At 42.3% G+C, this 25354-nt stretch overlaps 2 protein-coding genes across 2 annotated transcripts in view; both read left to right on the plus strand.

The window, feature by feature from the left end:
• The window catches only part of KDM3B (lysine demethylase 3B), a 72036-nt gene that overhangs the window by 39776 nt on the left and 6906 nt on the right, over positions 1-25354 (plus strand). Inside the window, exons 8-18 of the mRNA XM_027768846.1 lie at positions 1284-1391; positions 3448-3575; positions 9568-9847; positions 10802-11058; positions 15740-16006; positions 17312-17483; positions 18398-18488; positions 18629-18759; positions 20232-20351; positions 23381-23520; positions 23801-23977. Of these exons, the coding sequence (XP_027624647.1) occupies positions 1284-1391; positions 3448-3575; positions 9568-9847; positions 10802-11058; positions 15740-16006; positions 17312-17483; positions 18398-18488; positions 18629-18759; positions 20232-20351; positions 23381-23520; positions 23801-23977 (1871 nt within the window). The remainder of the gene's footprint in view (positions 1-1283; positions 1392-3447; positions 3576-9567; positions 9848-10801; positions 11059-15739; positions 16007-17311; positions 17484-18397; positions 18489-18628; positions 18760-20231; positions 20352-23380; positions 23521-23800; positions 23978-25354) is intronic.
• On the plus strand, positions 5678-8002 carry LOC102499912 (heat shock cognate 71 kDa protein-like). Its single transcript, XM_014584767.2, is given in 4 exon segments — positions 5678-6662; positions 6664-7372; positions 7375-7451; positions 7672-8002. Coding segments are annotated over 4 exon segments (1938 nt in total). The 5' UTR covers positions 5678-5780; the 3' UTR covers positions 7942-8002.

Here is a 25354-nt window from a genome sequence, read left to right on the forward strand (position 1 = left end):
CACACACACACACACACACACACACACACACACATGCCCAGTGTGAATTTTAAGCTGCTGGGTCTGGGACTCAAACCACAGTGGATTACGTGGAAGTCTAGTGATGTAACCATTATGCCATCTGCTGGTCCCCCGGCTTGATTTTCAAGCTGCCAGAATTTGAACCATAGTTGGCCATGTTGGAGTTCAGTGCCTTAACCACCACGCCACTTGCTGGCCCCAATGTCACATTTAAAAAATTTTTTTAAGAATTATTTTTAAATGTAACTTTATTTTAATTTGAGAGAGAGAGAAAGTGAGAAAGGAAGCCACCAGGTCCAGGACTCAAATCATGGTCGGCCATGTGGGAGTCCAGTGCTCTTAACTACCCCACCACCTGCTGGCCCCTGGCCATTTCTTTTAAAATTAAAACTTATCATAAAACTTAGCATCCTACTATTAGGTATTTATAAGAAAAATAAACACACATTCACACAAAGACTTGTACATGAATGTTTATATGATGTGATAAGGATTGCAAGAGATTAGCATTATTTACATGAGCTCAAAATTGGAAACAATCCAAACATCCATCAGCTGGTGAATAGATAAAAAATTGTGGTACCTCCATACCATGAAGCACTACTCATCCATAAAAAGGAGCAGATTACTGATAGACATAATATAGAGGAATCTCAGAGGCATTAATTTTTCTAAGTGGAAGAAACCCAACATGAATGACTATATCTTTCTGCATGTTTCCATTTATATGAAATTCTAAGGAAGTGAAACTATTAATATAATTAGTAAGTTGATTGTTGATGATCAGGGCATCAAGAAGGGAATTTATTGCCATGAGCTGAAGAAATTTTGTAAATGGGACGGAAATGTTTTACATGATTGTGGGCATATTCATATAAATGACAGTTGAATATATCTGTGAAGATTCATTAAATTGTTGGAATGGGGCTGGCAGGTGGTGAGGTGGTTAAGGACACTTGGACTCCCACATGGCCGACTGCAGTTCAAGTCCCAGATCTGGTGGTTTGCTTTCTCACTTTCCCTCTCTCTCTTTCGCTCTGTCCCTCTCTGATCAAATTTTTAAAATAAAGAAAGAAAGAAAGTTAAAGAAAGTAACTCTTAGAAATAAATTGTTAGATTTATTGTATGTAAATTATACCCCAGTAAAGCAGATTTTTTACTAGTTAGTTACATTCCTTGCCTGTGGCAGAAGTAGCCCTCACTGAAAGGGATCTATCTGTGACCTTTGTAAAATAAGTGAAATCATCTCATTTCTGTTTCAGAGACAGAGGAGATAGGTGATGAAGAGGTGTTCTCCTGGTTGAAGTGTGCAAAGGGGCAGTCCCATGAACCAGAGAATCTTATGCCCACACAAATCATCCCTGGCACAGGTAAGGAAAATTTCCTTTTTAGATTTGGTAATTTTTTTTTCATTGAGCTAACTCACATACTTAAAATTTGGTAAAAATGGTTTCTCTTAGCCTGTTTTTATTTGTTTGTTTGTTTAAGTCACAGGATTTCTCTGAGAATTTGAATCTTTAGATGTGTATTAGAGTGCATGCAGCCACTGCATTCTCTGTTCCCTGTTTCTGGTCAGGAAAACTAGTTATGTTTCCAGATATTATTTCACATTCCTATGGTTGACTGGACCAGAATGAAAAAGCCAGTCTCTAGGCTTCGTCTGGTTTTAAGCTTGTAAAAATCCAACTGAAGAAGGGGCTGGGAGGTGGCATGGTGGTTAAGGTGCTGGACTCCCACATGGCTCACTGTAGTTCGAGTTCCAAACCTGGCAGCTTGCCTTCTCACTTTCCCTTTCTCTCTCTGTGTGTCTCTCTCTGTCAAATTAAAAAATAATTATTTTTTAAAAAAAATAATTTTTTAAAGAAATATTGTATTTCATTTTATTAATTCATTCATTTAATTTTTTAATTTGACCAGAGAGGGGCAGAGAGAGAAAGTGGGAAAGCAAAGCCACCAGGTCTGGAACTCAAACCGCAGTCGGCCATGTGGGAGTCCAGCGCCTTAAACACCATAGCAGCTGCCACTCCCCCCAATAAAATAATTCTTACCAAAAAACTATTAAAACATCCAGTTGAGGGGCCAGCAGTTGGTGTGGTGCTTCAGGGTGCTGGACTCCCACAGGGATGACCACAGCTTGAGTCCCAGACCTGGCAGCTTGCTTTCTAACTTTCTCTCTATATATCTCTCTGTGTCCCTCCCTGGTCAAATTAAAATAAGTAAATGAATAAATAAAGTTAAATAAAATAATTATTTTTAAAAATCTAGCTGGAGGTAATCAGACTTCTTGATTCTATTAGGAAGACAGCTAACTGAACATTAGGGATGAATAGTAAAGATCTGTGTCACAATCTCAGTTTACATCAGTTATTCCTCCAGAAGTTCTATATGCTCAGCTTCCATACCTCCACTAACATTCATGCATTGCATATGGCGGGTCTACAAGATGGCTGCCTACATTTTGTCCACTTAAGAAAGCTTTTAGGGACATCCTTTGAATCTTCTATATCCCATTGCGTCCAAGCCGAAGAATTTACTGAGTACAGTGGTCAGATGCCTGCTTTCTCTTTTCTTTCTTTCTTTCTCTCTTTTTTCCTTTCTTTTTTCTTTTTTTTTTTAATTTTTTAATATGGCAAGTGTTCTCACTGGAGAGACACAGAGAGGGAAAGTGAGAAATCAGTCCCCAGGGGGATGTCCACACCACAGTTGCTTCTCCATTTTCCTTCTGGGATTTTGGCCATGAATACACACAGGCAGTATGAGTTTGAAGCCACCAGGCCTAGGACTCAAACTATGGTTGGCCATGTGGGAGTCCAGCAACATAACCACTATGCCATCTGCTGGTCACTAAATCTTTGGGAAAAAAAAAAAAAGTACACAGAATTTTAGAACTACATATTTCTGGGTTCAAGTATTAGTTCTTGAACCAACTTTACATCCTTGAGCAAATGACCTTTACATCCTTGAGCAAATGACCTAACTTCTTAGAATCTCAGTTTGCTCATCAAAAATTGAGGATAAAAGCAACTACTTGATTGAAATATGTTAAGAGCAGGGACCAGCAGTTGATGTAATGGCTATGTCACTGAACTCCCATGTAGTCGACCATGGTTCGAGTCCTGGACCTGGTGGCTTAAACTCACGCCGGATGCATGTGCGTGTATGCCCAATATCCCAAGAGGAGAATGGAGGAGAAGGGACTGTGGCGTGGCCATCCCCCCTGGGGGGTGATTTCTCATTTTCTGTCTCTGTCTCTGTCTTTCTGACAAGCACACGTACTCTATAGCAAAAACCTCTCAAAAAATAAAAAGAAAGAAAGAAAAGAAATGTGTTAAGAATAAAGGGGGGTAATTTAACAAATGTCCTCACCAGAGTATGTGGCATGTAGAAGTGTTCTGATATTAACCATTATTGTTATCTTTTTCTCAGCTCTTTACAATATTGGAGATATGGTACATGCTGCCCGGGGCAAGTGGGGAATTAAAGCAAACTGCCCTTGTATTAGTCGGCAGAACAAATCTGTTTTGAGACCTGCTGTCACCAATGGGATGTCACAGGTAAAATGCTATGTGTGGCTATAACCAAGTGAAACTTAAATTCCTTAGTGCCAAGAAACACCCCATTTTCAACCCAGGCTACTACAGAATTCCTGGGGAATTACGAGATGGAGAAGCCTGCCTTTCTTTCTTTCTTTCTTTCTTTCTTTCTTTCTTTCTTTCTTTCTTTCTTTTCTTTTCTTTTTTTTTATTTTATTTTTTTAAGAATTACTTTATTTTTAACTTTATGTTATTTATTTATTTTAATTTGACCAGAGAGGGACAGAATAAGAGAGAGAGAGAGAGAGAGAGAGAGAGAGAGAGAAAGAGAGGAAGTGAGAAAGCAAGCTGCAGAACCAGTACTTGAGCCATGGTTGGCCATGTGGGAGTCCAGCACCCTTAACCATCATGCCACCTGCTGGACCCAAGAACTGTTTATTTTATTTGTTATCATCATCATTATTATTTTAATTTGACCAGAGAGAGAGAGAAACAACTAAAGTGAGAAAGCAAATTGCCAGATCTGGGACTCAAACCACAGTTGACCATGTGGAAATCTAGCACCTTAACCACTGTACCATCTGCCAGCCCCAGGGTTGGAGAAGCCTTTCTAAAGAGAGCTCCAAGGGGCCAGCAGGTGGCGTGGTTGAGGGCGCTGGACTCCCACATGGCCAACCACGGTTCGAGTACTAGGCCTGGAGGCTTTCTTTTCATCTCTCTCTCTCTCACTCACTCTGTCCCTCCTTGGTCAAATTAAAATAAATAAAGTTAAATAAAATAATTCTTTAAAAAATAAATAAAAAAATAAAGAGAGCTCCAAGAAAATTAACTCAAGGGATTTTTTAAATTTCCCCTTACAGGTATGATTTCTCTTCTTTTTTTTTTTTTTCTTGAGAGGTTTTTGCTATAGGGCGTGTGCGCTCACCAGAAAGACAGAGACAGAGAGACAGAAAGCGCGAAATCACCCCCCCAGGGGGGATGGCCACGCCGCAATCCCTTCTTCTCCATTCTCATTCTCCTCTTGGGATATTGGGCACACACGTGCACGTGCTTGGCATGAGTTTAAGCCACCACGTCCGGGACTCGAACCGCAGTCAGCTACATGGGAGTCCAGCGACATAGACATTGTCGCCAACTGTTGGTCCCCTCTTCATTTATTTTTAAGCTAGTTCAGACTTGGTTGATAAATAGCACAAAGAACTTCTTTGTATCTTTTCAAGATTTGTACCTCAGGATGTTTTTCTGGGTGAAAAGAATGGAAAAGGTGATTAGAAATACTTTTGGTCTTCTCAGTGCTATCGGAGAAGGTAGCTGGTCCCTGTCACTGGGCTCATCTACAGAGGACAGAAATATGGAGAGTAGCCCACTGAGTTGAGGTCATGTTATCTTCAAAGCAGTCCTAAGTGTAGTTTTCTTATTGATCTGTCAGAGGCAGAAGTCATACTAATTTCATGGTAACTATTTTGAATAAGTATTTGTTATTTCTGTTCTTTTTTTTTTTTTTACATTAAAATAAAACATACACACACAACCTACTGTTTACATTTCAAGGTCATCCTAGGAACACGTGGTCGATGACAAGAGGCATAGGAATTAATGCTTAAGGATCTAGAGATATATTTTCTTTTTAAAGAGAAACTTTTGCTATAGGGCACATGCACTCACTAGAGAAAGACAGAGAAAGCAAGACTTCACCTCCCAGGGATGATGGTCACACCACAATCCCTTCTTCTCCATTCTCCTCTCAGAATTTTGGGCATGCTTGCACATATGCCCGGCATGAGTTTTAAGCTGCTAGGTCTGGGACTCGAAATGTGGTCAACTAAGTGGGAGTCCAGTGACTTAACCATTATGCCATCTGCTGGTGCCCTAAAGAGATACTTTCTTTTGCTTTTTTTTAAAATTACTTTATTTAACTTTATTTATTTTATTTATTTATTTTAATTTGACCAGAGAGGGACAGAGTGAGAGGAAAAGTGAAAAAGCAAGCCACCAGATCTGGGACTCAAACCATGGTCAGCCATGTGGTAATCCAGCATCCTTAACCACCACGCTACTTGCTGACCCCAGAGATATATTTTCAATAGAGCCGAAATGTTGTAGCACATCATTTGGAAAATTCAATATAATAGAATAATAAATGTTTGTGCTCATTGAACGCGGGGGCAGCTGCAGAGGTCAGTGCGTGAGCTTCGCGAGCCGAGGCGGGCCTACACGGAAGCAACCATGTCTAAGGGACCTGTAGCTGGCATTGATCTCGGCACCACCTACTCCTGCGTGGGTGTCTTCCAGCATGGAAAAGTAGAGATAATTGCTAACGATCAGGGGAACAGAACCACTCCAAGTTATGTCACCTTTACTGACACTGAACGACTGATTGGTGATGCTGCAAAAAATCAGGTTGCAGTGAACCCCACCAACACAGTTTTTGATGCCAAGCATCTGATTGGACGCAGGTTTGATGATGCTGTTGTCCAGTCTGACATGAAGCACTGGCCCTTCATGGTGGTGAATGATGCAGGCAGGCCCAAGGTGCAAGTGGAATACAAAAGAGAGACAAGTTTCAACCCAGAGGAGGTGTCATCTATGGTTCTGACCAAGATGAAGGAAATTGCAGAAGCTTACCTTGGGAAGACTGTTACCAATGCTGTGGTTACTGTGCCGGCTTATTTCAGTGACTCTCAGTGTCAAGCTACCAAAGATGCTAGGACTATCGCTGGTCTCAATGTGCTTAGGATCATCAACGAGCCAACTGCTGCCACCATTGCCTACGGTCTAGACAAAAAGGTTGGAGCTGAAAGAAACGTGCTTATCTTCAACTTGGGAGGTGGTACTTTTGATGTGTCCATCCTCACTATTGAGGATGGGAGTTTTGAGGTCAGATCTACAGCTGGAGATACGCACTTGGGCAGAGAAGACTTCAACAATCGCATGGTCATCGCCGAGTTTAAGTTCAAGCATAAGAAGGACATCAGTGAGAACAAGAGAGCTGTCCGCCGCCTTCGCACTGCTTGTGAACGGGCTAAGCACACCCACTCCTCCAGCACCCAAGCCAGTATTGAGATCGACTCCCTCTATGAAGGAATCGATTTCTATACCTCCATTACCTGTTGCCCGATTTGAAGAGTTGAATGCAGACCTGTTCCGTCGGACCCTGGACCCTGTAGAGAAAGCTCTTCGGGACGCCAGACTAGATAAGTCACAGATCCATGACATTGTCCTGGTGGGTGGCTCTACTTGTGTCCCCAAGATTCAGAAGCTGCTACAAGACTTTTTCAATGGGAAGGAACTGAGTAAGAGCATCAACCCTGATGAGGCTGTTGCTTATGGTGCAGCTGTCCAGGCAGCCATCTTATCCAGAGACAAGTCTGAGAACATCCAGGACCTGCTACTCTTGGGTGTCACGTCTCTGTCCCTGGGCATCAAAACTGCTGGCGGGGTCATGACTGTCCTCATCAAGCAGAACACCACCATTCCCACCAAGCAGACGCAGACCTTCACCACCTACTCCGACAACCAACCCAGGGTGCTCATCCAGGTTTATGAAGGTGAGCACACCATGACCAAGAATAACAATTTGCTGGTCAAGTTTGAGCTCACAGGCATATCTCTTGCACCCTGTGGTATTCCTCAGATTGAAGTCACTTTCAATATTGATGCCAGTGGCAGCCTGAACATCTCTGCTGTGAATAAGAACACTGAGAAAGAGAACAGAATCACCATCACCAACGATAAGGGTTGTCTGAGCAAGGAGGACATGGAGCACATGGTCCAGGAAGCTGAGAAGTACAAGGCTAAGGACAAGAAGCAGAGGGACAAGTGTCTTCCAAGAACTCCCTGGAATCCTACGTGTTCAACATGAAAGCCACGGTGGAGGAGGAGAAACTCCAAGGCAAGGTCAACAATGAGAGGGACCAGCAGGTGGCGTGGTGGTTAAGGCACTGGACACACCCACATGGCCAACCAGGGTTCAAGTCCTGGACCTGGTGGCTTGCTTTCTCACTTCCTCTCTCTCTCACTCTCACCCTCTGTCTCTCTCTGGTCAAATTTTAAAAAATCAATGAAGAATAAATAAAAAATAAAATAAATAATTATAAAAAAAAAAAAAGATCAACAGATCAACAACGAGGACAAGCAGAAGATTCTTGACAAATGCAACGAAATCATCAACTGGCTTGACAAGAACCAGACTGCAGAGAAAGAGGAGTCTGAGCATCAGCAGAAGGAACTGGAGAAAGTCTATAACCCCATCATCACCAAGCTGTACCAGAGTACAGGGGGCATGCCAGGGGGGGTACCTGGGGGCTTTCCCAGTGGGGAGCAGAGGCTGATTAAGCCAACCCTGAGTGTAGATTACATAGCATTGCTCCACACAGTAACATGTTGAAGGACCCCAACTTGTAGTGAACTCTGGCCATCTTAAAGTTCAGCTGCTATAGTGAATTACTGGGCATTCTCAATACTTGAATATGAAACACGTGCACAGGAAAAATAACATCGCACTTTATAAGCACTGTATCGTAAGTGGAAAAATGCAGTGTCTTAAATAAAACTATTTAAAATTGAAAAATGAAAAGAATAATAAATGTTTGCTTAAGCATTCAGGTATTCCAGAACTATGCTAAGTCCTTTGCATATACTGGTTGAGTATCCCTTATCCAAAATGGTGGGAATCAGGAGTATTTTGGACTTTTTTAGGTTTTGAAATATTTATATACATAAAATGAGATGTCTTCGGAATGGGACCCAAATATACACGAAATTCATTTTACTCATGACCTGAAGATAATTTATTTTTTAAATTTTTTTTAGTTTTTTGCCATAGGGCACATACACTTGCTGGGAAGAGAAAGAGAGGAATAGAGAGAGGGAAAGTGAGAGATCATCCCCCAGGGGGCATGATCAAGCCACAGTCCGTCTTCTTCCATTCTTCTCTCAGGATTTTGGTCATGCATGCACACGTGCCCAGCATGATTTTCAAGCCATTAGGTCCAAGACTTGAACCACAGTCCGTCATGTGGGAGTCCAGTGCCTTAACCACACTACCTGCTGGCCCCACCAAAAGGTAATTTCATACAGTATACTTTTTAAAGTTTTTTTATTTCTTCCATGAGCCAGAGAGAGATTGCTCTTGATTCCTGATGCCATGATCCAGCTCCAAATCTTGGGCACATGCGTTCCCGACATCCTCAGAGAGTCTTCTAAATGCGAACCTGGTACCTTCTCGTCTGGGTCAGCATCATAGAGCTATCGCACCACTGTGTGGCCCCAATGTCATATTTTTCTCTTACAGCATTTTGACTACAACCTGGCACATAAGGTTAGGTGTGGAGTTTGCCACTTGTAGCTTCGTGTTGGTGGCTCTGAAAGTTTCACATTTGAAGCATTTTAGATTTTGAATTGGGGATGCACAACCTATAGTACCTCATTTAACTTTCAGAATTGCTCTATGACATCATATTTTTTATTTGTCTTTTTGTTTGCTATGAGCATGTAAGCTTGCCACAGACGGGGCACAGGAAAGAGGGAGAAATCACCCCCCAGAGGGGTTGGTCACACTGCAGTCTCTTCCATTCTCTCAGGATTTGAGGCACACATGCACACACACCCAGCATGATTTTCAAGCTGCTAGGTCTAGGACTCAAACCAAGCTGTCAGCCTTGTGGGACCCAGTGCCTTACCCTCCACATTACCTGCTGGCCCTAATATCAAGTTTTAATCACCAGTTTGCCATTGTTGTAATTAGCTCAGGCATGCTAAATCTTTATTTTAGATTATAAACTTCAGCTCTGTTCACTGCTCTTTCCACAGAACCTAGCATAGTTTCTGGCATATTGTAAGACTTAATAAATACATGTTGAATTAAGGAATGGGTGAAATAGCAGCTTATGGGACAGCTTCAGATTATTCTTCCCAAACTTATTTACTGTCATAAAAAAAAAAAAAAAAGTTATGTTTGCAATTTTTCTGCCTAAGTACAGCATGCTAACCATGTTGGCCTTCTATGCTTTAGCTTCCTAGCATAAACCCTAGTGCCTCTTCTGGAAACGAATCTACCTTCTCAGGTGGAGGAGGAACTGCAACGGTAACAAGTCCAGAGCCCGACCATGTTCCCAAAGCTGACAGCACTGACACAAGATCTGAAGAGCCTCTGAAAGCAGACAGCTCGACATCAAATAGCAATAGTGAACTAAAAGCCATCAGGCCCGCTTGCCCTGACACAGCCCCACCTTCTTCTGCCCTGCACTGGTTGGCAGATTTAGCAACTCAGAAGGCTAAAGAAGAAACAAAAGGTAAGATGAACACAAGCCTCTGCTCTTCCTGTTGGTGGGATACAGGGATTATTATGGGAATCTTCAAACTCACATTACCATTCACGTTTATAAAATATGCCACTTGCTTTCTCTGGCCTGTCACATAAAATGCAATTTCTTTCAACTTGAAGTGGAGATTTTTTGAAAAGGCACATGCCTGGGCCTTACCCCAGACTTCCTTAGTCACAATGATATAAGGTTTTTAAGAAGCTTCCAAAATGGTTCTGTTATGTAGCCAGGATTGAGAATTAGACTTAGAACAGGTTTTTTGTTTTTATGTTTTTGCCACAGGGTGCATGCGCTTTATGGGAGAGAGAAGGAAAGAGGGAAAATGACAAATCACCCACCAGGGGGAATGACCACCTCACAATCCCTTCTCCATTCTCCTGGCATTTGAAGCATACATGCACACATGCCCAGCATGATTTTTAAGCCTCCAGGTCTGGTATTCAAACTGCAGTTAACCAAATGGAAGTCTAGCACCATAACCACCACACCCTTTGCTAGCCCCTGAGGCAGAATTTTTAATGGGCACTTGAACCCCCTGGGGAATTGTTAAAGATGTAGATTTCTGTGATCACCCAGAGCTTAAATGAAAATCTCTGGGGTAAGACTAGCCCTCTCCACTTTTAACAAGCACTCCAGGTGATTCTGGGAAAGAAACACTGTCTAAGAAAGTGAGGGAGAGGAAAGATGGATGGGAACAAGAGAAAGTTTGAAATACAAATCTGAAAAAGAAGGAACATGGGAGAGCTTCTCCTTGTCCATGAACCTCCTGTATTCATAATTCGTTGGGCTTTTCCAGATACACAGTTTGGGGGACAGGGAATGGACAGAGTCTTTCTCCTTCCCACATGGCTGATTTTCAGAGATCAGTTGTCTGCTGAGTATTCTTCATTGTGTCTAATGTTATTCCTGGTTATGTTCTTACAGAAGCAGGTTCCCTGAGGTCGGTGCTCAATAAAGAGTCTCATTCACCCTTTGGGCTGGACTCATTCAACTCCACTGCAAAGGTCTCTCCGTTGACTCCAAAGCTTTTTAACAGTCTGTTACTGGGTCCCACTGCCTCCAACAACAAAACTGAAGGTTCTAGCCTTCGCGACCTCCTTCACTCCGGGCCTGGAAAACTTCCTCAGACCCCCTTGGACACAGGCATACCCTTCCCCCCGGTCTTCTCTACATCCTCAGCAGTAAGTGCCCTCTACAACTCTAGCCTTTGCTACTTTTCCATGAAAGGACCATCGGAGATCTGATCATTGGGTTAGAGGATATGTGGGTGATTCGTTTCTACTTTATCTGTCAAGCTGACAAGATTTCTCTTTACATTAAGTTATGGTAACGTTTGAGATCCTCTGAAGTAGTGAGCCTTTCCTACCATGTTAGGGAGTCAGTAAAAATTGAGACATTGACATTTTTCAGTCCTCAGCAAAAGAGTTACTACATTCATTAATCACTTCATTTTCTTGATAATCACAGGCATTAATGCCTTTTTTTTTTTTTTAAGGTAGATTTTTGCTTAGGGTGCATGTATTCACTAGAAAGACAGAGAGACAGAGAGACAAGACAAAGCAAGAAATCACCCCACAAGGGAGAGATGGCCATGCCACAATTCCTTCTTCTCCATCCTCCTCTCAGGATTTTGGTCATGCATGCATACATACCCAGTATGAGTTTGAAACTGCCAGATCCAGAACTCAAACCACGACTACGTGGGAATCCAACGATGTAACTATTATGCCATCCACTGGCCCAAAATGCCTTTTTTTTTTTTTTTTAACCTAGGCAGTACATTTATACTATTCTTTTGGACATCTAATAGATGTCTCAAATCTTTACCACATGTAAGACTGAACTCCTGATCTTTTGCCTCTAAGCCTATTCCCCTTTCATTTTCTTCTCTTGGTCAGTGGCATTTCCATCCTTCTAGTTGCTCATGTTAGAAATCTTGGAATCAAAACCAGCAGGCAGCATGGTGGTTAAGGCACTGGACTCCTACAAGGCTGACCATGGTTTGAGTCCCAGATCTGGTGGCTTTCTCTCTCTCTCTTTCTCTCTCTCTCTCTCTGGTGAGCGCATATACCCTATAGTAAATTTAAAATAATAAAACCTAAATAATTCTTTTAAAAAGAAACCTTGGAATCATTGGGACTCCCCGCTCTTACTTTTCATATCCAATTTCATATCCAGTTTGTCAGCAAATCCTTTCAACCTGATCTTCAAAATATATTCAAAATCTACCTGTTTTTCCTCACCTCCACGGCTGCTTCCTCTGGTCTTTTACCTACATTTTTGCAATAAATTCTTTACAAGTCTCCTTTCTGCCTTTTACACTCAACAGTCTATTTTTAACACAGCAACTAGAATGTTCTTTTAAATTTTAAGTCAAATTATGTCACCTCTGCCTAAAATTCTCTAAAGGTGTCCTATTTCTCTCATAAGATAAGCAAAAAAAAATTTTTTTTAGGTTCACCATAGGCTTTATGCACTTGGAGAGAGAAACAGAGAGAGGGAAAATGAGAAACCACCCCCAGGTGGATGACCACATCATAAACCCTTCTCCATTCTCCACTTGAGATTTTGGCCATACTTGCATACGTGCATGGTGTGATTTTCAAGCTACTAGGTCTGAGACTCGAACTGCAAGATCAGCCATGTGGGATTCAGGTGCCTTAACCAAGGCTCTAGGCCCTATCTGTTCCCTTTTCCCTCCTCTCTCTGACTTCAACTACCACTTTCTCTGTGTTTTACTCTGCTCCTTGCTGTTCCTTCATCATGGCCAGGCATGCTCCTTCTTAAGGGCTTTTACATTTATTTTTTCCTCCACCTAGAATTTCCCATGTAACCACATGGTTTGCGCCTTCATCAACCTCCTCTTTTCCTTCCTAAAATGTCATCCTCATAAGCCTTTCTTTGTATATCAACTTTATTTTTTTGCCATAGGGCAGGTGCCATCACGCCCTCTCAACTTTATTTTTTTTAAGGAATTATTTTATTTAACTTTATCCGTTTTTGACCGAGAGATCGAGAGAGTGAGAGAAAGAGAGATTGGGGACCAAGTGAGAAAGCAAGCATCCAGGTTCAGGACTTGAACTATGGGTCAGCCAGATGGGAGTCCAGCACCCCTAACCACCATGCCACCTGCTAGCCCCAACTTTTTTTTTTTTTAAGAGAGATTTTTGCTATAGGACATGTGCACTCGCCAGAGAGAGAAACAGAAAAAGTGAGAAACCACTCCCCAGAGGGGATGGCCATGCTGCAGTCCCTTCTCCTCCATTCTCTCAGGATTTTGGGCACGCGTGCACACGCACCCAGAGTGAGTTTCAGGCCCCTTGGTCCAGTACTCGAACTGCAGTCAACCATGTGAGAGTTCAGCACCTTAACCACTACACACCTGCTGGCCCCATACACCAACCTTTCTAAAAGTGTCATACTCCTACCCTACACATAACTGTTTTCCCTGCTTTATAGTTTTTCACAGCAGGTAGTACCATATGATCCACTGTATGCTTTATTTTCTGTCTCTTGCCTCTCCTAAAGGCATTTTTGACTGTCTTATTCATCAGTATAACCCTAGTGCCACAATGTTTGACCCATAATCATATTTGGTAAGAATTTATTACATGAATGGATTCCTAAGACACAACATTTAAAAGATGCAGAAGTTTTTATAGTGAAAAATCTCCCCACCCTTGTCTCCCACCCATTTCCTTGATATTCTTTGGGGAACATCATTGTTTCTTGAGTGTCATTTCACAAAAGTTCTCATGTGCATGACCCCTCATCCTTTTTATATAGTGTTCTTCTATACCTATTTCAATTTTTAGCTTCTGTTCGGTTGTCAGAAAAGTCATGATGCATTTTTACATAGAAAAACATATAAAAATACATAAGGACTTTTCTGACAACCCAATATATCTTGCAGTTCATTTCAAACAAGTAAATATTTTTCTCATTCTATTTTAATGATTAATGGCTGAAATTTGATGACCTGTGGGTGACTGAGCCCTGTTCAGTTTGGTCTGAATCTCTTTTGTTTTTGTTTTTGTTTTTGGTCTGAATCTCTTTTTGAATGTAACTTTATTGGGGGACCAGCAAATAGGGTAATGGTTATGTCACTGGACTCCCACGTGACCCACCATGGCTCAAGTCCCAGACCCGAAGGCTTGAAACTCATGCAGGGCACATGTGTGTGAGTGCCCAAAATCTCGAGAGGAGAATGTAGGAGAAAGGATCGAAGCATGGCCATCCCCCCAGGGGGTAATTTCTGTCTCTCTGCCTCTCGAGCACACCCTATAGCACAAATCTCTCTCTCTCAAAAAAGGAAAAAAAGTAACTTTGTGAAAAAGCTAAACAGGGGCTTGCAGGTGGCCTGGTGGCTAAGGCACTGGACTCCCATGTGGCCAACTACAGTTTGAGGCCCAGACCAGGAGGCTTGGTCTCTTTCTTTCTCTCACTTTCTCTCTCTGGTGAGCATGTATGCTCTATATAGCAAATTTTAAAAAATAATAATAAATAAAATAATAATTATTTTCTTTAAAAAGGCAAAACAATTACTTTGAGCTCTGTTTAGCTTATATGTGCTTTTTTTAGAAAAGAATTATTTTATTTAACTTTATTTATTTACTTATCTTCTAATTTGACCAGCAAGGGACAGAGCAAGAGCAGGTGACAGAGAGGGAAAGTGAGGACGTAATCTGCCAGGTCCAGGATTCAAACCATGATCGACCATGTGGGAGACTGGCACCCTTAATCATCATGCTACCTACCAACCCCAGTTTGTATGGGCTTTTACTCCCAGTTCTTTTTCTTTTTAATAATTTTTTTTATTCATTTTAATTTGATCAATGACAGACAGAATGAAAGTAAGAGAGAGAGAGAGAGAAAGCAACCTGCCAGGTCTGGGACTCAAACTGCAATTGGCCAGGCAGGAGTCCAGCACCCTTAACCACCGTGCCACCTGCTGCCTCATTTTTTTTTTTTAATTATTTTATTTAACTTTTTACTTATTTTTCATTTATTTATTTTAATTTGACCAAAGAGGGACAGTGAGAAAGAGAAGGTGAGAATGCAAGTCACCAGGTCCAGAACTTGAACCGCAGTTGGCCACGTGGGAATCCAGCACCCTTAACCACCATGCCACCTTTTTTTCTTTTTTTTAATTTTCCCAGGGTGTTATAAGGTTACATATACTCAGTAGTAATACTGATTAATGATACTTTAGGCATAAGGATATCAAGCTTACAAAAGATACCTACCCCTTTGATTCTGTGACCTTAGTTGTGTCACTCTCATCTCTGGGCCTGAGCTCTTCTGTTAGCTGAAACACATGAGAGATTGTCAGTGGGATGGTAGTGGGAGGCAAGATTGGAGAATAGGAGACTACTTTCATAAAATATAGTTCCTCTTAAACATTCTGATACACCCCATTTTGGGGGGTATTTGCTGGTGGAAAACTATTGCCTTGATAAATCACTTCTATTACTTAATTGAATATTGTATCCCTTGGGCATGCTGGGTAGAAAAATATTCGAACGCCCAAATTAAATAATCTCTTTTACCCAGTTACAGCATTTTGTGATCTGTGCATATGCCTGTATGTACTGAATGCCTAAGATATTTCTTGGGTCTCAAATCTCTTAAAGCAGAAGAGGTCTTTCTGTACTTTTCTTTCATAAATAAATGTAAAGCAAAATAGGAAGGATAGAGGAATTAAAGATACTGACTCTTAGCCCCTTTCCTCCAATTACAAAAGACAATTTAACTTTCGTAGAATTTAAACTCCTCCGTGTGAATACAGCTATGAGACAGTTCTTTGAATGTTCTACTCATGATGCCTCCTTCAAGCTTACCTGACAGATTTGTGTTTGGCAGGGAGTGAAGAACAAGACCAGCCTGCCCAACTTTCTTGACCACATCATTGCCTCAGTGGTAGAAAATAAGAAAACCTCAGATGCTTCAAAACGGTCCTGTAACATGACTGATACCCAAAAGGAAGTGAAGGAGATGGTAATGGGGTTAAATGTGCTAGACCCCCATACTTCTCACTCCTGGCTTTGTGACGGGAGGCTTCTGTGTCTTCATGACCCCAGCAACAAAAACAATTGGAAGATCTTTCGGGAGTGTTGGAAGCAAGGCCAGGTAAGCAAAAATGAGTAGTTCCCAGAGCTAGCTGTCTGCCTGCCTGGTACCCATAGCTACCAGGATAACTCTAGGTCTTTCTAGGAGATCTTTTGCCAGGGGATTTAGACATAGTTTCTCATAGATAGTGTCGCTGCTTGAAGTTGTCTTGGTTTTAATATCAAGTCAGTTCCTGGGACCAGCAGATGGAGTAATGGTTATGTTGCTGGACTCCCATGTAATCAACCGTGATTTGAGAACTGTACCTGGCAGCTTAAAAAACTCACACCAGGCATGTGTGAATGTGTGAGAGGAGAATGGAGGAGAAGGGGTTGTGGTGTGGCCATTCCCCTAGGGGGTGATTTCTCACTTTCTGTCTCCCTGTCTCTTCAATGAGCGCATGTACCCGATAGCACAAATCTCTCTAAAATAAAATTAAAATCAAAGTGATTCCTAAAAATACACTGTGCAGCCTCTTATTTCTAAGCTGTGTAACCTTTTTAAAAGGACAGTTGAAGCTCCTAGTAGGTGTTGATCTGGCATTGCTGACACCTTTGGAGGAAAATACCTGCGTGTTATATGAGGTAGGGCAAGGGTGTAGGTGGTACTTTTCTGAGCAAATGTTTCAAGAAGTTTATATGATAATGTGATAACAGTCACAGATTTTTATACTTCAGCAGGTGCTTGATCAAAGGGAAAACTATGGAATTGTCTAGTTTTTCATTTTCAATGTAAAGAAATGTTCTCACAGTTGAATTTGTCAGCTTTTGTTCTCTTGCCTCAAAATAGTGATAGATACCAGGGCAAGAGACATAGTTTCCATGCTATCCTGCCAGAATGAGGCTCAAGTATAATAATGGGGTAGTGGGACCGGCAGTTAGCGTAATGGCTATGTCGCTGGACTCCCATGTAGTCGACCGCGGTTCGCGTCTCAGACCTGGTGACTTAAAACACATGCCGGGCGCATGTGCGTGCATGCCCAAGATCCCGAGAGGATAACGGAGTAGAAGGGATTGTGGCATGGCCATCCCCCTGGGGGGTGATTTCTTGCTTTCTGTCTCTCTGTCTGGCGAGTGCACGCGCCTTATAGCAAAAACCTCTCCAAAAAAAAAAAGAAAAAAGAAAGAAAGAAATAAAATAACAGGGTAGAAGACATTACTACTCACATTAGCCGACATATTGAAATCTATAGATTATAAAATTGGGAAAGGACAACAATCTTCATGGTAAAGAGGCCCTCCCCCAAGAAACCTTCCTGTTCTTTCTCTTAACCCTGGAACTAAAAGTGTTTCCTAAATGGCTCTGATTAGGATATTATTTCCACAGCCAGTGCTGGTTTCAGGGGTACATAAAAAGCTCAAGTCTGAACTCTGGAAGCCAGAAGCCTTTAGCCAAGAATTTGGAGACCAGGATGTTGACTTGGTAAACTGCAGGAACTGTGCTATAATTTCCGATGTGAAAGTTCGGGATTTCTGGGATGGCTTCGAAATCATATGCAGTAAGTACCTTTGATATCTAATTCTGTAAGGGCAGGATTGAAAGTAAGCATTCATAAGTCCAGCCCTGCCCCTGGAATAGCAAATTATACCCTCTTAGTGGGAGGAATAGATTGTCCTGATGCTGACCATGTAGCTTGCACACCAGGCTTCAGCATGTGCTTCCAGGGATGCATAGAGCCCTTTGACTATGAGGAAGTGGGCTAGAATCACTGTGAAATGGGAAAAATATGGCATGTACTGAAGCAGGGGTGATGAAAACAAAGCCTACCTAGTCTGTTTAGGGGCTTTTCAAGTCTGAAATAAGTTAGCCTCTTAAGATTTTAGTCACCAGGTCTAGCAGGTGGCATGGAGGTTAAGGCACTGTAACCCACATGGTCAACTGCATGGTTCCAATTTTGGACCCAGTGGCTTAAAAACCACACCAGGTGGGACCAGCAGTTAGCACAATGGCGATGTCGCTGGACTCCCACGTAGTCGACCGTGGTTCAAGTTCCAGACCTGGTGGCTTAAACGCACACTGGGCGCGTGTGCGTGCATGCCCGAGATCCCGAGAGAATGGAGGAGAAGGGATTGTGGCGTGGTCATCCCCCCTGGGGGATGATTTCTCGCTTTCTATCTCTCTGTCTTTGTCTGTCTGGCGAGCACAAGCGCCCTATACCAAAAACCTCTCCAAAAAAAAAAACAAACCAGGCATGTGTGTGTGTGCCACTTTCCCAAGAGGAGAGAAGAAAAGGGACTGTGGTGTGGCCATCTCCCTTGGAGAGGGTGATTTCTCACTTTGCCTCTCTCTGTCTCTCTGGAGAGCACACATATCCTATAGCAGACTAAAAAGAAAAAAGAACTTACAGTCACCAGAAAATCAGGTAGCAGCCAAACCCAGCAGATGTTTGTAGGAGTGCTGTTTCTCTTCTAGAGCGCCTCAGGTCAGAAGATGGGCAGCCAATGGTGCTCAAACTCAAGGACTGGCCTCCTGGAGAAGATTTTCGGGATATGATGCCAACAAGGTTAGTGACCTACAGTCATGTCATTTTCAGAGACTTGTGCCTGGCAGAAGTTATTACAAAATGATCACAGAAAAGTGAAGTTGGCCTTTTTACTTTGTTCCCCATAACAAACTAAATTCTCTTTTCCTGCCCTTTTGTAGGTTTGAAGATCTAATGGAGAACCTCCCTCTGCCAGAATATACTAAACGAGATGGCAGGCTCAATCTAGCCTCTAGGTTACCCAGCTACTTTGTAAGGCCCGATTTGGGTCCCAAGATGTACAACGCCTATGGTATGAGGGAGAGGACAAAATTGCCCTTTTGGGAGACTGTTATTCTCATTTTACCTATGAGGGAGAGCTGTGGTCTAGATCATTTGTAGAAATTACTGAGGACAGTTATCAGGTGCCAGAGATGTTAATAGTTTCCAAAATGGTTTTGAATATGTTTACTTTTGTAACTCAGTGTGTAAACTCAGTGGAAAGAAAACTTTCTACGTTTTCTTTCAAAAATTATACACAAGGAGATATATTCTCAATTTTAAAATACTTGATAAAATTTCAGTGAAGAGACCAGCAGGTGACATGCTGGTTAAGATGCTGGAGTCCCGGGACCAGCAGTTAGTGTAGTGGCTATGTTGCTGGACTCCCACGTAGTCGACTGCAGTTCGCTTCCCGGACCCGGTGGCTTAAAACTCACGCTGGGTGCGTGTGCGTGCATGCCCAAGATCCCAAGAGGAGAATGGAAGAGAAAGGATTGTGGCATGGCCATGCCCCCTGGGGGGTGATTTCTCGCTTTCTGTCTCTGTCTCTCTCTGGCTGGCTGGCGAGCGCACGCGCCCTATAGCAAAAACCTCTCCACAAAAAAAAAGATGCTAGAGTCCCACATGGCTGACCATAACTCAAGTCCCAGACCCAGCAGCTTGAAAATCGCACTGGCTGTGTGTGTGTGTGTACATGCCCAAAATCTTGAGAGAAGAATGGATTGCGGCATGGCCATCTCCCTGGGGGATAATTTCTCACTTTCCCTCTCTCTCTCCAGTAAGTGCACGTGCCCTACAGCAAAAAACTAAAAAAAAAAAAAGCTAGCACTTTGTGAAATTTAGTAATGACCTAAGGGCCAGCAGGTGACGTGGTGATTGAGACACCAGACTTCCACGTGGTCGACCACGGTTTAAGTCCCAGACCTGGCAGCTTGCTTTCTCACTCCACCCCATCAAATTAAATAATAATAGTGGGGGGACCAGCAGGTGGTGTGGTGGTTAATGGTGCTGGACTTCCATATGGCCGACCGCGGTTTGAATCCCGGACCCAGTGGCTTGCTTTTTCACTTTCCCTCTCTCTCTCTCTCTCACTCTGCTCTCTCTGGTCAAATTAAAATAAATAAAGTTAAATAAAGTAATTTTTAAAAATAGTAATAGTAATAAATAAAATTTAATAAATATTTCTTTAAAAACAAAAAAAGAAATTTACTAATGACCTAAAATCACCGTGAAAACTGAGTGTCATCTGGATGTCCCTAATGCCTGTATCTGTTTTACTTTTCAAAGAAGATCATGTGGGTGGGTGGGGTGTCAGTTCCCAAACCAAAACTAATGATAATATCAACCATGCAGGCGAGGAGAGTGAATTCTTGAGAAACAGACATACTTCATCCTCCCAATGTTATGTATTTAGGAAATCCTTGAATGCGTTTTTAGTTTTGGTCTGTATGGATTCTTTAGAATATTGCCCCATCACGTTGTGTATTTTCCTTTCACCCTTAGGCTTAATAACAGCAGAAGATAGAAGAGTTGGTACAACCAATCTTCACCTAGATGTATCTGATGCCGTTAATGTGATGGTGTATGTTGGGATCCCAATTGGAGAGGGTGCTCATGATGAAGGTATGATTTCTAGAACCCTCTCTTTCAGGATGGTGAGGCTTGACATTGAGGGTAGAATTGAGTATTTTCTTCCTTGGTCAAGGCCAGTAGGTTTTTCTCTTTTTTTTAATTCCCCGGGAACCCTTCCTTCTTTCATCCCTCTCTCTTCTGCCTTCCTCCCTCCTCCTTCCTCACCTCCCTCCTTCCCTCTCTCCCTCTTCTTCCTCCTCCCCTCCCTCATTCTTGCCTTCCTTCATTTCTCACTTCCCTTCTCACTTCCTTCCTTCTTTTTTTTTTTTTATCTTTTATAACCAGAGGGTATATATACTGTCCAGAAAGAGAGGGAGAGGAAAAAGAAAGAGAAAGTACCCCAGTGGGGCATGGTCAGACTGTAGTCTTTTTCCTCTCTTCTTCATCCCATTGATTTTGGGCATGTACACATTCGTGCCCAGTGTGTCTTTAAGTTGCCGGTGCAGTCAGTGGGAGTAGAGAGACAGCCAGTGGCATAGTGTTAAGGCCAGTCCCACATGGCCCACTGAAGTTCAAGTCCTGGACCCAGCAGCTTGAGAATCATAGCAGGTATTTGTTCATGCATGTCCAAAATCCTGAGAGGAGAAGGGATTGCAGTGGGGGTGATTTCTCACTTTCTTTCTCTCTCTCTCTCTCTCTCCCACTCTCTGGCAAGTGAATGCACCCTATGGCACAAACCTAGATTGAAAAAACTATAGTCAGCCATGTGGGATCCAGCTCCCAGGGCACAGCTTTAACCACTGTGCTATGGTGCTGGCCTCCCCAGTGGCTTTCTTAAGTTCCTCCCAGGCCCTATATGTAGTAGGTGCCCAATGGATGTCACTACACAAATGGAGGACCTAGCAGAGAAGAGTGCTACTTGTGTGTCCTTGACCAGAGTCATTCTTCATAGGAGTGCTACCTGTTTCCACTGGGTGTGCAGCATCACAAAGAGGAATGAAAAAGAAAGGCCAAACTGGTCTACTGTCAACCAGATTAGCAGTGAGGTGACAGATGAGAAAGCCAGATGACAGAAATGAAGCCTGGAAGTATTAATTTGCTGTACTTGCACTCTCTGTTGTCTCAGTGTTAAAATTAGTAGCGGTGGGGCTGGCAGATGGTGTGGGTTAAAGGCTCTGGATTCCCACATGGCCGACCACAGTTCGCGTACCAGACTTGGCGACTTACTTTCTTGTTTTCCCTTTCTCTCTGTCTCTGTTTGATCAGATTAAAAAATAATAACAACAAATGGAATTAAATAAATAAATAAACATTTTTAAAAATTAGTAGCGGTTCATTATGGAAGTTTCAGGAAAAAATTAAAATTTTAAAAAGAAAATAACTCAGTGAGCCAGCTCTGTGACCTGGTGCTTAAGGCAGATGGATACCACATTGCCGACTACATAGTTCAAGTCCTGGACCTGGCTTGGTGGCTTAAGAGAGATGCCGAGCACATGTGAATGCATGCCCAAAATCTCAAAAGGAGAGAGAGATGAAGAACAAATTTATGTGACCATTCTCTGTGGGAGATATTTTTCCTCTCCTTCTCTCTTTCTCTCTCTCTCTCTCTCTCTCTCTCCGATAAGTGCTCATGTCCTCTAGCAAAAAAGAGAAAAGAGCGACTGGCAGGTGGCATGGTGTTTAAGGGTGCTAGACTCCCATGTGGCCGACCACAGTTCAAGTCCCGGACCTGGCAGCTTGCTTTCTCACTTTCTCTCTCTCTTTCTCTCTCTGCCCTTCTCTGGTCAAATTAAAAATTAAAAAAAAAATTTTTTTTTAATTTAAATAAAATAATTCTTTTTGAAAAAATCATTAAAAAAGAGAAAACGCAAAGCCTTGTGGTTCAGAGATAATTGTTGTTATTACTTTGATGTATTTCTTACTGTACATTTGCTTTTGATACTGCACACATTTGGACTTTTCCATTGTGTTGTGTTTTAGGAAATAATAATAGAAACACATTAGAAGCCAGCCCTCTTTTTTATTTTAAGAATTATTTTATTTCATTATTTATTTTATTATCATTATTACTTGTTTAATTTGACCAGACAGAGAGAGAAAGGGAACACAGAAAAGAAGGCCTCCAGATCCATGGTTGGCCATGTGGGAGTCTAGCACCTTAACCACCATGCCACCTGCCGGCCCCAGAAGCCAGCCCTCTTAACTTGCACTTATCTGTTTTTTTAAAGAATTATTTCATCTAACTTAATTCATTTTAATTTGATCAGTGAGGGACAGAGCAAGAGAGAGAAAAAGGGAAAGTGAGAAAGCAAGCTGCCAGTTCTGGGACTCAAACCACAGTCGGCCATGTGGGAGTCGAGAACCCTCAACCACCATACCATCTGCCAGCCCCTATTACTATTATGTTTTAATTTGACCAAGGAGAGAGAGAGAGAAGGAAAATGAGAAAGTAAGCTACCAGGTCCAGGACTCGAATCATAGTTGGCCATATGGGAGTCCAGCACCTTAATTACCACGCCACCTGCTGGCCCGCAAGAAATGTGTTTTAAAAGAAATCTATACTGGGACCAGCAGATTGTGTAGCAGTTATGTCACTGAACTCCCACATAGCCAACCACTATTTATTTCCCAGACCTGGTGGCTTCAAAATCACATCCGGGTTGCACACGCATGTGCCTGCCCAAGATCTCAGGAGGAGAAGAATGGAGAAGATTGCAGCGTGGCGATTCTCTTGGGGGGTGATTTCTCTCTTTCTGACTGTCTCTGTCTCTCTGTCTCTCCCTCCTCCCCGGGAAGTTCACATTCCCTAAGGCAAAAACGTCTCAAAATGAAGAAAAAAGAGAAAGAAAACTATACCTCCAAAAATTCTGAGTCTCTCCAAAGCGAAAAAGATTTCATGTTGTTCTTCCTGTTTGTGGAACGATAGACCAATATGAGTTTTGGTTCTTTAATCAGCCTTATATTACTGCAGAGAGAGAAAAGAGTAGATAGAGACTAAACTTGATCAAATTGGACATTTAGCTTTACTCCGAGGTACTGAAAATGACTGGTTACATTGAAAGTCATCTTGCTATTTTCAGAGGTACTCAAGACAATTGATGAGGGAGATGCTGATGAGGTAACGAAGCAGCGGATTCATGATGGAAAAGAGAAGCCAGGTGCTTTATGGCACATCTATGCAGCCAAGGATGCAGAGAAGATCCGGGAGCTGCTCCGAAAGGTATGCCCCTGGGTGGACTGCACTCCCAGCTCACCGATGAAGGCTCGGAGGCTGAGATGGCGTATCTCGGATTTCTCATGGGGAGTCCTTGGCATTAAAGCCATGGTACCTCCTGTCAAAATGCCTAGATCACCCAAATCCACACCTAAAGGATGCTGAACAGAATAAAGCAGAAGTTTTGGCCTACCAGGACATTGCCGTAACAAGTTGAATTTATGTTCTTAATAATTTTTATGTATGTATTAATTTTTTCTTCTTTGGATTTTGATCATGGCTTCAGGTTGGAGAAGAACAAGGCCAAGAGAATCCCCCTGATCATGACCCAATTCATGACCAAAGTTGGTACCTGGACCAGACTCTCCGTAAGCGACTCTATGAGGAGTATGGCGTGCAAGGCTGGGCCATCGTGCAGTTCCTGGGTGATGCTGTCTTCATACCTGCTGGAGCTCCACACCAGGTAAGTTCCAACGTAGCACGTAGGCTTGCTTATTTCTGCTTTTCTTGCTAATTTGGCAAGAGGGGTAAATGACAGGATTAGACTCGTTGCTCTTACATTACAAGTTATTTTTTGCTTTCAATTTTCTTCCTATAAGGAAGCTCATTTAAAATGTTTGAAACAATGCAGGCTAATAAAGTGGCAAGTCCCACCTCAGCTACCTGTACCATGCTCCTTTTTAATCTTGTCATCCTGCCCTCCCAGTCTAGTCTTCTTACTCAGAGGTAAGAAGACTTTTGTTGACAGTTGGAATCATATTATTCCAGACTATTTTCTTTCTTTTTTTAGAATTATTTAACTGTATTTATGATGATGATAATGATGTTTTAATTTGCTGTAGGGCATGTGCACTCACCAAAGAGAGACAGAGAGAAAGAAGGAAATGAGAAGGCAAGCTGCCAGGTCTGGGACTCCAACCACAGTCAACCATGTATAGGAGGCCAGCACCTTAATTAGCACATCATCTGTTGGCTCCCAGACCATTTTCTTTTCTTTTTTTAAAAGAATTATTTAATTTTATTTATTATTATTTTTTTTTATAGGGCATATGCACTCACGAGAGAGGGAGAGTCAGTAAGCAAGCCACCAGGTCCAGGACTCAAACTGCGGTCAGCCACGTGGGATCTAACTACCACACCCCCTGCTGGCCCCTCCCAGAACATTTTCTCTTTCCTTTTTTTTTTTTTTAATTATTTGTTTTATTTTATTTATTATTATCATTTTTTAATTTGACCAGAGAGGGACAGAAAGAGAGAGAGAGAAAGTTAGAAGGCAAGCCACCAGGTCCAGGATCTGAATCATAGTTGACCATGGGAGAGTCCAGCACCTCAACCTCCACTCCACCTGCCAGCCCCCCATCCCAGACCATTTTCTAAGCCAATACTATATCTTTTGTTTTTTTTTGTAAGAGTTTTTTACTGGGTCCAGCAGATGTCAGAATAGTTACACTACAGGACTCCCACATAATCTACCATGGTTTGCACCCCAGACCCAGTGGCTTAAAATTGATGTCAGGAATGTGTGCCCAAGATCCCAAGAGGAGGATGGAGGAGAAGAGTTTGCAGTGTGACCATCCCCCTGAGGGGTGATTTTTTTTTTAATTAATTAATTTATTAATTTATACAGGTAGGTAGAGCACATGAACTCACCAGAGAAAGAAGAGAGAGAGAGAGAAAGTAAGAAAGCAAACTGCCAGGTCTAGGATTCAAACGGTGGTCAACCATGTGGGAGTGCAGCATCTTAAGTTCCATGCCACCTGCTGGCCCCGATATTAAATCTTTTATTTATAAGTCTGCACTTACAGTTTTTTTGTGCTGTTGTTACTATAAAAGTGAAATA

Source organism: Tupaia chinensis, unplaced genomic scaffold (assembly GCF_000334495.1).
Source record: "Tupaia chinensis unplaced genomic scaffold, TupChi_1.0 Scaffold147608_1, whole genome shotgun sequence".
NCBI classification, from domain to species: Eukaryota; Metazoa; Chordata; class Mammalia; order Scandentia; family Tupaiidae; genus Tupaia; species Tupaia belangeri.